We start from the raw sequence: 17,111 nt of genomic DNA, 5'->3' as shown, positions 1-17,111 counted from the left end.
AGGAAAAGGAAAAGGAAAAGGAAAAGGAAAAGGAAAAGGAAAAGGAAAAGGAAAAGGAAAAGGATCATGCTTTCCACCTCTATATTTTAATGTCAAAGCCTCTCCACTGTGCTAAAGAAAAGTAAGACTCAGGATGACTTTCTTGATGCTTTAAAGCAAATCTATTCTCATTCATGCCGGTTTCACCCTTGAAGAGGTGGAGTTTGCTTGTATTATACACTTTCCACATACTCCAGAGCTCACACTGATATAGTATCTAAGCATAGGATTGGCAGTGAGGATGAATAATATTAACAAGTCTTATGTTAAGAATGGGGTGGAACACTGTTGACATATTCTGGATTCTCAATCTACTATCTGATATATTTAAGGGGCACTGTAAGAATATCCAGCCTCTTGCATAACGTAGAGATATACATCTCTATACCCACCTCATCCCCACTTAAGGGATCATAAATATATAAGCCTGATTCACCTTAAAAAAAAATTACCTAATGTCAATATTCACATGGTTCTGAATCTCAGCCTAGGCATAGCATTTTGAAGGATATAGTCTCTCAGACTGTTGAGCTCACAAACCTTTTTTATGTGGTAATGAGACATTCACCCTGAAATTATTCTTTGTGATGTTAACTTGGACAAAGGAGTGTTCCCTACATCCTCTTGCTCATCTACTCATAAAATATGAACAATATATTGAGTTGTTCACTGAGAAATGCAGCCAAGAAAGACTCTTATTTTGTTCCAAAGGATTTGGGATTTTACTCAGAAACATGGTAGATTCAAGGATTTAATAAAACATAAAAACTAGTCTAGTACTTTTTGCAAGAAAGCTTTAATATGACGCATACTACTGTCAAAGTGTTTTGTGAGGCTTGGAAAACTTTTCCAGTGTCATGTAATATACATGCATGTTTAAAAAAAAGTAGGAAAAAAACTTATTAAAAATGTATTCAGTCTTGGCATTTACTGAATACTTTAATATATGTTCAGACTTAATGCAGAGAAAATGTTAGCTGAGTTATTTTTGAAATCAAGCAGTTCCTATTTACAGTGTTTTCCATCTCTTTTACAAGGAATAAACAAGTATGAAAATTATTTACTAATTGACGTTTACAAACTTATCTTAATAACCTTTAGTTTCCTTTAAAATATCCAAGCCTCAAAAATAATGCAATGAATAGTACTGCAGGTCTGCATTAAAAAACTTGGAATATATTCCTGGTTTAAACTGCCTCAATTTGGTTTTTTTAATGGTACAGTACTTTTTTACTGGCTTCTACCACTACACATACAAGATGCAAAAAGATTCATCTGGAGTCTGGCAACAGTAATTTTTCCATGATTTTCTGTTCACACTGCTTCATCTTCTTTTACCTGTATAGAGTGTTCTTATCGTTACAAACAGGAAGGATATTTGTAGGTCACAGAATCACAGAACATGTCAAGTTGGAAGGGATCCACAAGGATCATTGAGTTCAACCCTTAGCCCTGCACAGGACTAACACAGAGAGTCACACCATGTGCCTGAGAGTATTCTCCAAATGCTTCTCGAACTCTGCCAGGCTTGGTGCTGTGATCACTTCCCTGGGGAGCCCAGAGGGGTGCCCAGCTAGCGTCTGGGTGAAGAAACTGTGGCAAATTTCTGCCCTATTACTTCTCTCTTCTAGAATATGTGTGCCCAGAGCATTGCAAGGAGTTTTTAAGTTAGGATCGAATATAGTTACACAGCCTTGTTCAAAAATACTTATTACCTACATGGCCTACTAATTATGAGTAGTTCCAATAACTTACAGAATTAATCATGTCAAAAAAATCATTAATCTAATGGATCATTTAAGTCCATCACAGTGCATTGGAGAGTCCAGAAAAAGTAAAATATTCAAAGTGAAAAAAATATTGAGCAGATAATGACAACTTCAATATATCTTAATTTTAAACATCCATTTCTTATTTTCTTTGCTGTTCTTATAATGAAATTGATAGTTTCAAGAAAATGGAATTAAGATTACATTGAAATGGGGGGGAATTTGCAGTGATTTACTCGTGGTAACTATTCAGGACAATACATTTGCTAACACAAAAATTTCTTCTTATTTTTACAGACAACTACATTAATAGGTCTTCTGAAGACAGCTAGACTGCTGCGTTTGGTGAGGGTAGCACGGAAATTGGACAGATATTCCGAATATGGTGCTGCAGTTCTGATGCTCCTCATGTGCATATTTGCACTAATTGCACACTGGCTTGCTTGTATTTGGTATGCCATTGGAAATGTAGAAAGACCTTACTTGGCTCACAAGATTGGCTGGTTGGATTCTTTAGGAGAACAACTAGGAAAGCATTATAATAAGAGTGATGCAAGCTCTGGACCATCCATCAAGGACAAATATGTTACAGCACTTTATTTTACCTTCAGCAGTCTGACAAGTGTAGGATTTGGAAATGTGTCTCCAAACACCAACTCAGAGAAAATCTTTTCCATCTGTGTCATGTTGATTGGCTGTAAGTAATTTTATCGTAGTTTTTTTAATCTTATTTTTTTCTCAGTGTTTGAGCAAATAGCTTAACATTCTAAGCTAATAAGATTATAAGCGTGCAGCCAGAAGGGCAAATTCCCAGGGAAAGCAACGTTGTATGCAAAAATATGTTGTGACTCATTCAGTGTCAGGAAGTAGTCAAATTCCTTGACTACTCAAAATCTGTTTTCCAAACTGTCAGAAGTTTTGCATTGTGTATAATTTGTGTAAGCAAATCCTATATGGGATAGGAAGCTGAGTTTTGAGTGGATTTAGGAAACTGGCCCATAATATTTGGATAATCATAATTATATTTTATTTTTCATTTAAACCCTGAAGCTATAAATGTGTGCATAGCTTTTTAACTCTGGCCTTTGTTCTTAGCTTGAACTTAGCCTTAGTTCCTTGGTTTTAATTCTACAAAAGTCTCTAGAATTAGGTGAACCCTACTTACAACACTAAACTCAGGTCTACAGATCTCCAAAGATAAAAATTACCAACTTGATTATGATTTAGTGTTTAAGCCTCATCTGCTAACTGAGTAGGTACTCATACAATCAAATCAATAAAAAGCCTCAGGTAAACCAATTCTAGATCTCTGAAAATGTAAATACTGTCATCTGAGCTGTTTTACATGCAAAGTACATTGTAAGAACTGTTGCATGATCTGCAAAAGCCGGTGTTATGACTTAAGTAAGTTTTGTTTCTATTTATCCAGCATTAATGTACGCTAGCATTTTTGGAAATGTATCTGCAATAATCCAAAGACTCTACTCGGGAACTGCACGATATCACATGCAGATGCTGCGAGTGAAGGAGTTTATACGCTTTCATCAAATCCCAAACCCTCTGCGGCAGCGACTTGAGGAATACTTCCAGCACGCGTGGACATACACCAATGGCATTGACATGAACATGGTATGTTGTTCTGTTTTTCAGGCAGTGATGCCGAGGAATACATAAATGCATGAGAATTTAGAGATTGCAAATGTTTATTATTTGTACTGTAAAAGTACAAACCTGAGAATGTGAATATGCAGCAATTATTGAGAACCAAGCCAATATAAGTTTGGCATCCAAAAACTTAACTGCCTAGGTTATAACAAGCTATATCAGAAATCTGAATTTGCACTGAGAATTGCAGATGACAATTTTAAGCTTAAATAGAGAAAAAAAATTCATAGGTTTCTTATTTCAGACATACCTGTTTCAGAATTTATTTGTTCTTTGGTCTGATTTTCCACTTCCAGTATCAAACAAGATTTTGGTGTGTTGGTATCTGCAGTTACTGTTCTAGAAAACCTGTGGAGATCAATTATTTTTCAAAATCCTACTGTGTAATCTAGAACAGGTATATTGGGAGTGAATTGAAGAGGCAGGTTTATCTGCTCTTTTCAAAGTGAAATATTTGAATTACATGATAGTCTGAACAGTAGTTCACTTGCATTCACAACCACATAATTCTGCACTGAAAATCAACACAGTGCTACTAACCATTTAGCCATCCACAGAAACTCATTTCTAGGAAGTAAAAAGGCATAACACTGACATTTTCTGTTCTTGATTTTAAAAAGCCTGTAAACTCTCCTTATAGAAATATATATTATGTGGCCAACTGAAAAGGAATCACAGTCTGCTAATGAATAAAAATAAACATCTCTATTTCTGGCTTATTTTCTGAAGACGACAACATTTTTTTCTGAAAAGTTGACATCGATTTGAAGACCCTGAGAGCACTGTGCATCTTTAGGATCTGTGAATCTGTGTCTCTAGAGGGATACTTCCCTGAGCTATTCAGGATTGGAGATTAGAGACTATGCAGAGCTCTCCATAAAGCTGTCGAGAACAAGAATATCTATACATTTTTGTTAAAGTTTAACTAGAAATTAACCTCCAAAATTTTGACATAAATTCAAACAGCTTCCACGTGGTATCTATACATATATTTGTGAATGACTGTCAGAGTGATACAATTTTATGCATTCGGCAGAAACTATGGTCTTGGTTAAAAGCTTTTATAAAGCTGAATCACTAAGAGTTTGACCTTATCATTACCATTAAGTAAAGCAGATCTTAAAAATAAGACAGAAAACTCCCACTTCCATGAGTGTCCCCTCCAGAGGAATAACATAACCAACGCAGAACAAGGATATGTGTATAAACCTCTGCTGGGGATTACTGCAGTGGAAGGCAGCATCAGTAGCTTCATCCTGTATGGCACTGAATGGCCCTAATTCCCTCTGATAGCAGTGGGATTGTGGGGTACTCAACACTTTGCAGGATCATGCCCTTAAGCTGCAGGTGGGTGCAGCCTAAGCCTAAAGTAGCTCATTGAATTATTTCTGAAGATATTACAAAATCATGTGTGCCTTAATTAATTAATTACCACCAATGGATGTACTAAGAACACCTGTTTCATATGAAATAATAACTAAAACTGGATGTGTTGTCAGGTGAAATGTTGCACAATTCAGGAAATGGTGTACTGGAATTAGTCTTGGATTTGTTATTAATGTGAAATAACAACTAAATGGATTAAATTGACCATATTCTGCAATATGATTGTGAGGCAGTATGGAGGCTTTCTTTTAAATAAAATGTGGAAAAAAACCAAGTTTAGTATCTCTTTTTGGTTTATTTTATTTCTTATTCTGTTCACAAATCTATCCCTCAGGTTTTGTGTCCATCACTTAATTTCCTTTAAAAGTGAGTTTGAATGTATTACACTTAGTGCAAGGATAATATAAGAATTGTGTGATTTATGTTGTACTTATGAAAGATTTATCTCTTTCCTGTCTGCTTCACACCTAAATACATGGAATAACACCACCCACTGGTAAGAGCAGGAGGTATTTATATCAAACTTAATTCCAGTATAAAGTGTGGAGAATATCCATGTTATCTGTCGGGTTTAGAGCTTGTTCAATGCTTTCTAATTTTAATTCTAACTTCTTGCATGATAAAGGGACAGATAGCAAAGGGAAATAATCCAAGTAGAATCAGATGTGGGGCAAAATGGTTACTAAAAATTAGACATTAAAAAATACTAATCTAACCACATTTATTAATCACTGTTTTACCCCACAACTCAAGTCATGCTTTGCCCAAAAAAGGTCATGTGCATATTGGTTTGCATTAGATAGTTGCTCTGTAGGAATGTCACTCTGACAAAGTTGCCATGCTGCTGATCATACTGCATTTTCCTTTCTGTGAATGCTCTTGGTTCAAACCATATATGCATGTTAGCATAAGCACCAATGAAGTTTTCTTGATTATAAGCCATGTGCATATGAGTTGGACTTGCATGTGTTATTTACTAATTTTGCATGAAATATTTGCATTTACACAAAAAGGGCTAATACTGTCCTCAATGCCACAAATGTTTGATTCCTGCCAATATTTACTTGGAGCTTTTTTGCAAATATCTGAAGGTAGAATTTCATCCAATATATTTTTTATTATTATTTCATGACTGAAAAATCAAAAATGTAGTCCTCTTTCTCCTTTGAAATATGAAATGCGTATTAATTTACATTTTATATATATATATGTACATACAACATATACACACACATACTCATATATATATATATAAAATTGGAGAATATATTTCAAAAGGTGCTTTAAATTATCTCCATTAATATATTTAAGAATTCAGGAAAAATGGAAAATAATAAATGAAATTAAACAGAAACCCTTATGAACTCAGAAGTAGTACTGCACTAAGACTAAACTTGATTTTCTAAACAAAATCCTACCACTTAGATAAAAAAAACAGAAGATAATTCTTTATGGTCATTTGAAATGGTTAAATTCAAAATTAGCTCTAAAGACCTGCAGGTGAAATATGCTGAGAACCTTGTTTATTTGTTCATTTGCTCCCTTCTGCTTCATTTCTACATCTTTTTGATTATGTTCCATTACATAATGTATTTTGATTAAGAACAGTTCCACATAATTATGCATGGACTGGATAAACAGGATTTGGGATTTATTTTAATCTGGATAAAAATCTTGATCTATAGAATAAGCATAATTTAAATCATATCCCTATGATATACACTGGCAAAGTCAAATTATATAAAATAATCTTTACAACGCATATTGTTTCATGAAAGATGCCACCTGTCCCAAAGATTCAATCTCTTTTTATTTTTTAAAGTATCCTGTTCTGTTTTTCCTAAACTCTCTTTGCCTTCTTTTTTCCCTTTCATTCCCATGTTATCAGTCCAGCACTGATAATAGCATGCCTATGATGCTTACCCTAAAAAGATTACGTATTTAGTGTTTGAAATACTTTTTTAAGTTCTGCATGAATTTTTACAATTCTGTCCCACCCCTTCTTTCCATGGATCTTCTGTGCATCTGAAGAGCTTTATTGGTTTATTTCATATTTGAAGAGAGTTCAAATATGTAATATTTGAAGTAAATATGTGGGACAAGCTTTGAAAAGTGTTTAGTCAACTGTACACATTAATGAAAATTTTGGATGTGGGACAGATGGTTTTTTATTTTGGGTTTTACCCAGTACCATGGAAGAAGAGAGCAAGTCAGAAATTTTATGCATAAATTTATGACTTCTCCTGCAAATATCCAAGGAAATGATTAATTTCACCTTTGTGATAAATTGTCTTAGCCAGCAGAGCACACACCTATCTTGAACCAGCAATGCTACTGTAGCAAATAAAGGGCAGGTTCACCATTGATTTGTTAAGGCATCTTTTGTAAGAAATTGGCCACTGGTACCTACCTGATTGACATCATTACATTTTTTATTCTTGCTTTTCCTCCCACTGTGAGCACTTCTTACAACAAAAACAATTCTACCAATAAAAGCACTGCCAGTAATATATTTGAAGCAGAGAATTATAAAAGTAAATTAAATTTCAAAAATAGCAATGAGAAGTTTTTTGTACCATCAGAAGGGTAATGCAAATTAGATGTGTTTGAAAAAAAAAAATGAGTAGTAAATGGTTAGAGAGAAGTAATGTGTCATCGTGTTGGAAAGGGGTACTGCTGTTTGTCTATATGTCAGAAGGAAATCATAAGACATACCAGTCAGAAAGTACCTCAGACATAATTAGCTGTAAATCTGTTCTTTCATTTTCTGTAATAAGACCATTTAAAAAACATGAATGTCTGCATTGAATTAAGTAACAGAAAAGAAGACCCTAGAGAAAAAAAAAAGATTCTCAAGAGTGTCCATCTATTGCTAAATGATCCTTTATCAGTCTCCCACTGCATTGTATTTTGTGGTCTGAAGTCTCAAAACCAAGAGGAATTATGAATTTTTCAACTATCGTATTTTTGGAAGTATACAGATCTGGTCACTTTCCAACTTCTACGGACTTTGAACTTTTCTGTTGATACAGGAGTCAACAGTTGAAGAAACTGAAATAATTTTCTATCTTCCTCATTCAGCAATATGTCATGTTTCAGAGATCACCTTTCAGATGTATTCAGAAAGTGAAATAAGATTATAGAAGAGTGATTCACTGCAGCTCCACTAATTTCAACATAAAACATCACACATCTGTGTTGTGACAATGACTGAAAAGATTCTAATTCTTGATAAGGTTGTCAGACTTCAATCTCGTTGAAAGGCGAATTAGCTCATCATCATCATCACACACTGCTTCACTTCTCTCTCAGCTGTTGTAAGGAACTCCTTCATATACTGAAAATTTAAAAAAAAATCTCTGTATGAAGACAAGGCTTTTTCAGAAAAGCCTCTAATAATCTTTATTATATCTGGAACACAAGAGCTGCTGGAGCACAATTATTGCCACCTGTGACCTTGTTCATTCTTTTCTAAATGGTGAAAGCCCTTGGAAATGTTTTGACCTTCTATTCATGGAAACAGTTCATTTCTGTAATTAATTATCAGACAAATAGTAAAATTTAATTTTTTGCTGGAAATAAAGCTGCTGAATCACAGAAATGCTTAGCCTAGATGAAGATGTTATGAAAATCTGACAGTCAAATGTTTGTGGCAGAACTAAATCCCACACTACTCTCCATCAGAGGAAACAGCTACTGGGGGACAGACGTCCTAACTCAAAATCTATGCAGCGCAATTTGCACAGCTAAAGAGGCTCAGATTAGCCTTAAAATTACATGGCAGAAAGATGAAAATTAAATATATCAATTATTTCATCAAATATATGAATTAATATTAATTTCACTAATTCTTACATAAGAAACTAATAAAAAATTTAATTTTCAATACAAAATTCAAATTTTATTATTCAAGTATTTGGGGAACTTTACTTAGCATTTAGTGATGCCAGTGTCAGCATACACTGAGGACTCTGCTACACAAGTGGGAACCAAATAGAGATTAAGTATTTGTAGTCATGACACAAACTGTATTTGTTTCTGCCTCTTTGTACCTTCAACTGCTGAAATTTTTTGCTGTGTTAGTTTTTGCAAGGATCAGTTTCTTAAACCATTCCACAAGGAGAGATCAAGACAAGTCAGGAATAAACCAATAATGTGGGAAAGGACCAGAATTCCTTTTTCAGTTTATGACATCTTAAATTGTCACATGAACTTGAGAGACTTACCTTTATCTTTCCCACCATATGCCCCTCATAAGCATCCCACCTAATTGACCTGTCTTGATACTGAAAAATAGATCCCAAAAGACTAGCTACCCTGCAACTATATGCTGGATGCCTGCCACTCATAAGCAAGTCTGACTGATTCTAGGACAAGAAAGCCTTATTCAAAACTAGTTTCAAAATACCCCAAACAGACACACAACACACAAGAGTCCTCCTGTGCTCTCTTCAACTGCTTCCTGGCATTTATTGTTTTATCCTACCTATATTTCAAGAGAGAAAATGTGTGACAAAAGATTATATGCAGAATTAAAGGAATACGTTTGACTGCCAGGCTGCAGGGACTGAATCATCTCTCATGCTTGGAAAGGCCAAGAGAGCTGGGACTGTTCAGCCAGTCTGGAGAAGTGGATGATCACAGGGGATCTCATCGATGTAAACAAACACATGAAGGGAGGGTGTAAAGAAGGTGGAACCAGGCTCTTTCAGTGGTGCTTCATGACAGGACCAGAGGAAATGGCCACACACTGAAACAGGAGATTTCGTCCAAACATCAGAAAACACATTTTACTGTGAGGATGATTGAGCACTGGTACAAGTTGCCCAGAGAGGTTGTGGTGTCTCCGTCCTTGGAGGTATTCAAAAGCCATCTGGACATTGCCTTGGGTTACCAGCTCTAAGCAGCCCTGCTTCAGCAGGGAATTGGACCAGTCAACCCTGCCAACCAGAAGTTCTTTCCAACCTCAACGATTCTCTGATTCTGTTGGTATGGAATGTGGTATATCCATGTTTAATGATAATTATTGTAGCTAATATCCTAATTTGCTTCAGTTTGGATACTTTCTAAATAGTTTCTGTGGTACAGATGTCAATACCCGTTCCAGAACTGAGGACAGAAAATCTAAAAATTGTCATGAATTTTTTAATTTATCCAAAAAAACTCAAGGTTATCATTGCCCCAAACAATTATTTGTCATCTGAGGTTAAGGTACAAAGATGTGTCCAATTCTGTTGTCACAAATGTGTCTGATACAAGGGTGAGTGATACTTTGTTGTCATCTTGAAAAAGAGAAGTTAACGCAGCTGGACTTCTCTCCTCTTGCAAAAGATCACAGTCTTCAAGGCAGTATGAATCAGGTCCCTACTATCCTAACTAAATTGCAATTCCATGTAAAATGTTTTGCATCTCTCTGAATGATGTTTTCCTCCTCTCTAAGCATGCCACAGAGATAAATCAACATTATTTGACAATAAATAAGTTTTATTCCAGATAGGAAGAGATAACTGAACTTGGGCTTCATAACCATCAATGAGAGACAACTGGAGCCTATGGTCACAGTATCCTAAGTGATTCTCTTTTTTTTTTTTTGGGGGGGGGGGGCAGTTAAAGCTGATTTTATGTCTCATTACGCATCTTTTTAAAATAACTATGTGTATCTCTTGATCTCATGAGTTCTGATGCCAAACATGATTCTAACCATGAGAATACACAATTTTTCTCATCAGGGCCTGGTGGAATCACAACTGAAGAGATATTGAGCATAACTACAGAAACATATTAGGAAAGAATGCAGCGATAGAAACTCACACTGTATTCAAACAATTTATTAGTTTGGGATTTTCATTTATGATAATTTTATTAAAAAGTATTTACAGCTTTATAATTTTCAATTATTTTATTTTTTGCATTACCTAATCTTGAATTCATATAATTTCAAGAATTTTTCTTGTCACATTGGAGTGTAACTTAAATGTGTTTAAAGACTCCAAAACCACACAACAAGTGAAAAGAAGTGAAATGGAATGAGTTAGGTTATTTTTAAGTTAATCTTAAGATTTTGAAGACTACATGGATGACTTTCTAGTATTTAGAGAGGGCAGTTTGTGTATACATACTGTATTAATGTTGATTCTCATTTTATAATAGCATAATTTTCAATACAATAATTTCAGTAATGAAAATCTAAAAATAGGAAGTGTACATGGAGGTTTGGGTTGGCAAAGTGTTGTCTGTAATGCACAACATAAAACTTAGTTTGGAAACATCAAATTCCATATAGTGTCAGCTACTGGACTTAGATTAAATACCTCACTACATACAATGTGCATGATATGGTAAGCTCATTTTAACAATGTAGTTTATAACAATGTTTTAACAAATTTATTTCAAATTAGCTTCTTTCTTGCATTTCCCAGCTTGTACTGATGGAATAATTATTGGAAATCAATGTTATTTTGTTTTCCTTCTAAACATTTGAAAATTGTGGTATTAAAGAGTAAATGTCTTTCCTCTCTGATGTATAAAACTATTTTAGAGTGTAAGCTCCATGGGGCAGGGACTTTTTAGTCACAGATACTTGAATGGAGGCTGGTGTCTTTCAGATGTTATTGGCATATAAATAACTATTAACTAATATGCAATGATTTTAGAACAGTTTCATGTTAAGTATAAATTAATTATAAAAATAATTGTTTCTTTAAAAGGATATCCAAAATATCTTCAGAAATATAAACTAACACACATGGTCTTCATGGTTTTTGCTTAATGGTAAAATACAATTCCTTGAGAAATGAGGTAAACAGCTGATGTGAAAAATTAATACAATTTATTCTAAGTTGTGCTTCTGACTTTCTAACAATTAAAATACCTTTTCTTGTAAGTACTTCTGAATTCAAAATACATTTCCTATTTTGCATCCTATAGAAATGGAGCTCTTTTAAATTTTATTCAGATAGATGTATAGCATACTACTTAATTCTTAACAGATCTTCTATATTCACATGACTAGAGAACAATTTCAAAATAAACACTGGCAATATTTCCCCAACTTTGTATCATTTGACAGACGCATTTGTTTATCAGTTTCTCAGTGTCATTCAGCAAATAAGTTGATACAATCTACAGCCTTTTTCTTTGAATATAATAGCATTAAAATAAAAAGCATAATTGGATACTAAGATATTTCTATGGGTGTGATAGATACTGAAAACAGAGTGGCACCACAGAATCTTTTCATTTATCATATTTTCTTTTGCTTACTGTTGTTGAATGTTGGCTTTTTCTGAGGATGTATAAATTTCATGTGGTAATGCCCTAAAGCTCATAAAATTTTGTATATATTTATTAAAACATTCTGTTTGTTATTTCACAGCATTGATTTCCATTAACAATCATAGAAACATTTCAACTCAATTCAAGGTACTAATATTTCATTTGTAAAACATAGCCTGGCTTGTGTGGACAGAAACCTCATATCAGAAATGTGTTCATCTTCTTCATTAGGAAGGGACATGAGTTCTGAATGTCTTTGTGCAAAAAGAGTGAGTGCACAGACCTTTATTGTGCTGAAGTAGAAATTAATATAGCAACAAGTTAATAATTTTGTATATATCTTTTTTTCTGTGAGGAAATATTTGCACATTTATAGAAAAATAATGCAGAGGATAAAGAGTAATGAATTAATAGACTGCTCTAATAACAAAAAGACACATCCTGTTCACATATTCATAAGACTTATAGCATCAGTACAGGTTTTGCCTTTAGAAATATGCAACAGTTGTAGCCAGTCATATCCCATTCACATCTTTGACAGCAGAATACAGGATTTAACAAAGGAAGGGTAATGCCTGATAATGTGTCAGCAGGCAGTCACAAGGTGGGCAGTACTCCCATGAAGTCAGTAGCAGAAATCTTTATGTTTTTTAAAGGAATCAGAGGTAATATTATCCTAGACAATTTATAAAAGCTCACACATAATGAGCACATTGTAAATAGCTCACTTCTTTCCTTCTAAACAAAATTAAAATGTTGCCATGGTAGCCAAGAGGAGTCCCATGGTTCTACTTCAGGCAAACTCCCATTGTTCTGAGTAAGACACGAGCAAGGACCACAGCAACTAGCCCTGTGGTTTGCTGAACTAATCATCTGCCTATGTAAATCTGCATTACATCTTTGTTTCAGTGGCTCCTGCTGCTTTTTCTGATAAAAATCCAAGTCCCACAAGCAGAATATATTTAACATGAAAATCCTAATAAAATGGCCTCCTTTTGAAAAATACCTGATGTTGAGATAGCTCTCATTTTACAAATGTCATGGTTATTTCAGCAAAAACATCTCTTATGATAAACATAGTACTTTTATAATTAATAAAAAAGAAATAGAGATGTTAGTCCAAATAGGTGTGAAATTCAGTCAAGACTCTCCCTTTAACTGTTTTATTTGTTATTTTACTGTGGTATGTTCATTCATACACCTTGATACTCTGTTGTAATGAAACAAAGCTTAATAGCATATTTTGTAATCACTATATAGATTAGTATTTACATTAATATACACATTGTATAACTTTGCAATATAGATTACGATATGCACTTGTTGAATGTTAATACTCTGACAGCTCTTAGAGCCACATCTATCTGTATGTCACTTCTTTCTTTTTGTCCAGGAAGAAAACATAAAAATTATATAAAGGAATTTTCACAGCATTCGCATGAAATCCTTATTCTTGCCTTTCCAGGTCCTGAAGGGGTTTCCAGAATGCTTACAAGCTGACATTTGTCTGCACCTCAACCAAAATTTACTTCAGAATTGCAAAGCTTTCCGGGGGGCCAGTAAAGGCTGTCTTCGAGCTTTGGCTATGAAATTTAAGACAACACATGCTCCTCCTGGAGACACTTTAGTGCACTGTGGAGATGTTCTCACTGCTCTTTACTTTGTGTCGAGAGGCTCTATTGAAATCCTTAAGAGTGACATTGTTGTAGCCATCCTTGGTAAGTAGATTATTACAAGACATGTTAAAAGAGTCATAGATTTGGAAAGAAGTATTCATAGCTGTTCCTGAGGAAGGAAAACTGTGAATATTTTACTTACTCTTATTTAAAATCAAGTAATGAAATGATTTAAGGAGAAAAGTTTACATTATTGTAATAATTCATGTGTACCACAGAGCTCATAATTTTGGATATCTAAAGATTTATCTTTAGTCAGATACATCCCTAGGTAAATGGTAAGCTGCAAGTTGAGAGAAAGCAGATATCCATTTATTCCAGTTCTGATCATGCTGCAAGAATCAAAGTCAAGGACACCCTTTTCTTGAACAGTGATGAGGGTATTGAGACACATAGACCACCTTATACGCTAACTGGAAGAATCTACTTCAGGCATTCAAAATGTCTTCTAAAGGTTTTCACAAATGTCTGTTTCTGCCCACTGGGCATATAGAAATAGAAGGGAATAATAGATTAATCTGATCTAGGTGTAAGAACACCAGTATATTCTGCTATATTGTTAACATGTTCTTTTTTGCATAGCATAGTGAATTACTTAGTTTCTTTCCTAATGAAGTTGGCTCAGGGCAATGCTCAGTCCATCTTGGAGTTCACCTGCAACTGGTGATAACTCTCATGTAAAACCAATAAGACTTCATTAGCTACAGTAATTTTAAAAGTAAAATAACTAAAACCCTACCTAAAGAGGACTACAGATTTATTTCTCCAATTTCGTATTAAATAATAAGAATGCAAAGAGTAATTGAGTAGATGATTTTGCTGTACAGAAGCCTAAACTAGTCATGTAACATATGTAATGTCATTCATATGTTTTCCTTTCTGTTTATCAGTCACTGTAGGAACTTACAGTCAAAAAAGCAGCTGAAGCAAGATATGGACTGGTGGCACTATGTTGCTATTAGTCCACTTGTAACTGATTATTCTGCTAGTATCCACAGGGTTGGTATGTGAGCAGAACAAAGATATGTCTAAAGCAATCCTTCCCTAGGTTTAGATAGTGTCATCAAGATAATGTGTCATCTCATGCTGTTCCATCTCATCAGCTGAGTTTGCTTTAGGCACAAGCAAAGTAGGAAGCATGCAAATATAACACACTGAGGTTTTTTACTTACCTGTCTAAGTGTTCCTGATTATGAGCAGTGTGGTTCATCAAGGAGTTCATCTCTTATATCAAAATGTGTAAATTTCTTTAGCACTCGCAATCAAGAAAAGTGACAACTTTATGAATTCATCAATTTCTTCCTGGGCCAAGGATGCAGACCGCTCAAGTGTTCACGTTAAGCACATTAGATCCCTATGGTCTCACACTGCAGAAGAAACCCAAGTGTTTACAAGGCAATGCCACTTCCAGCCTACAGCTGCACCAGGGACTGCAGTTTGGAGCCCCACTCTGCAAGCGAATGGTAGTTCAGACAGAAAAACAGGTGTGCACAACTGCAGCCAAAAGTACTCTATGAGCTCACATCTGTTGCATGATCCATGAGGCAAGATAAGTTGGCTCCAGTTAATGAGTTTGTGGTATCTTGAAGAATCTGCAAAGAATAGAAATGAATGAAAATTACTCTGCAATGAAATCACACAGAAACCTAACAAAGTTTATCAATACCTAGCCAAATATTTTTAGGTAGTTGCTTTTTATGAAAAATGTACACACAGAAATGGACATGCAAAACACTCAATGCTTTGTCCTCTGGGGCTGAAAAGACTTGAGTCCAACAGAGGTAACATGAAGTTTTCACTCTTAACAAGTATTGCAATTTCATCAAAGAGTTTTCTGAGAAATGTTGGGGGTTTTCCCACAGCTTTTCTCAAATTATCAGCACTGTCTGATGTGGATGAGTTAAGTCTGATCAGTACTGACATGACAACAGTAATTCTATGTCAAATCCTTAGAAAATAAAATGCCTCTGGAATCTACCATCTCTTTCAGCTTTGCAGACAAGATATAAAAATACTGCAACCATGTCAATACTCTTACTGCAGAAAAGGTGTTATATGCCTTGAATAGGGACCTCTGCATTCATAAACATTTAGGCCAAAAGGACTATGTTTTCTAATCCCTGTTATGTCACTGATTCCTGTTACATTTCATACCTTTAACTATCTGTTATATCTTATAACTCTGTTTGATGAAAGAAAAGCAATAGGTTTTGATTTGAAGACATAGAGATGAAAAAATGATTGCTTTCATTGGCAGTTTATTTCCATGGTAAATAATCTTTTTTTTTTTAATATATATGCTTTATTTCCAGTATAAAATTTTCTTTCTTCAATTTCTTTCCATTGGTTCTTGCTAGGCATTCTTTCTTGTATTCTAGAAGCATTGCCTCCCAAGTAATTTTTTCTCTAAACAATCTATGCAATATAACCAGGTTATCTCTTAATCTTCCTATGTTCTTTAAGATACTTACTGTAAATCAATCCTTAAATTATTTTTTACATTTTTTAGCTGCTTGCTCACCCAGTTTTCAGCTTCCTTTTTAGAAATTGGAGAAATCAGAACTACTCTTAGTAACATAATGTAAAACACACAAATGTTTAACAGGGAGGCAGAATCATCCCTGTGTTCTTCTTTACCAGTCTGCTGTTTTGCCCTTGCTATGACCACTATTTTTTTCCACAAGCATCGTCCTACTTTCCCCCCAAACCCCATTTGGTAAGGCCTGAAACTCTTACTTTAGAGGATATTTTCACTGGTCTATGGCTGCAGCTGCTCTGCATTGATGAAAGTCAGGTGAAGATTTGGCAAAACTGAACAGTTAAATAGAGATGACAATTTTAACAAGCAGGTAATGTGAATGTGGCAACATTGACTGAAAGGATTGTAATGGTATCGAAACAGAGGCAGCCACATTTAGAGAGCATCTTCAAAACAACTTCTGCATCTTAGAAGTTTTGCATTCCCTCTGAAAAATATAAATGCTCAGTAATTTTCTACTAAAATGTATTTCAAGTGTGGTCAGCTCCTTCATGTAATTCTTAACAAAATGATATTACAGGCTAGATAGCTCCTGTACTGGACTGAACAGTAGGAATTGCATTTTTGTCATCTAACAATGTGATTTAAGCCAGCAAATAATGTTTTTTAAAGAAAGAACAAAGGAAACTGCTCTAGTCATGCTGTTTTGATGAAACTGAAGAAAAGTTATGATGAAACTAGATTTTGCTTTCACTTCGTCCAGTTATATGCCTATGCATTTTCATTGATTTTGATACTTTCACTTTTAATATTTAATGATTT

The 17,111-nt window shown here is 34.6% G+C and overlaps 1 protein-coding gene across 3 annotated transcripts in view; it reads left to right on the top strand.

The window, feature by feature from the left end:
• Positions 1-17,111, top strand: part of KCNH7 (potassium voltage-gated channel subfamily H member 7) — a 221,243-nt gene that overhangs the window by 178,196 nt on the left and 25,936 nt on the right. For all 3 annotated transcript variants that reach the window (XM_051787243.1, XM_051787242.1, XM_051787244.1), the window contains 3 exons: positions 2,106-2,505; positions 3,238-3,437; positions 13,600-13,852. In XM_051787243.1, the coding sequence (XP_051643203.1) occupies positions 2,106-2,505; positions 3,238-3,437; positions 13,600-13,852 (853 nt within the window). The remainder of the gene's footprint in view (positions 1-2,105; positions 2,506-3,237; positions 3,438-13,599; positions 13,853-17,111) is intronic.

Source organism: Manacus candei, unplaced genomic scaffold, assembly GCF_025592945.1.
Source record: "Manacus candei isolate 608988 ecotype Guabito, Panama unplaced genomic scaffold, ASM2559294v1 h1tg000023l, whole genome shotgun sequence".
Taxonomy (NCBI): Eukaryota; Metazoa; Chordata; class Aves; order Passeriformes; family Pipridae; genus Manacus; species Manacus candei.
The sequence above is the reverse complement of the archived record's forward strand: the minus strand, read 5'-3'. Positions and strand labels throughout refer to the sequence as shown.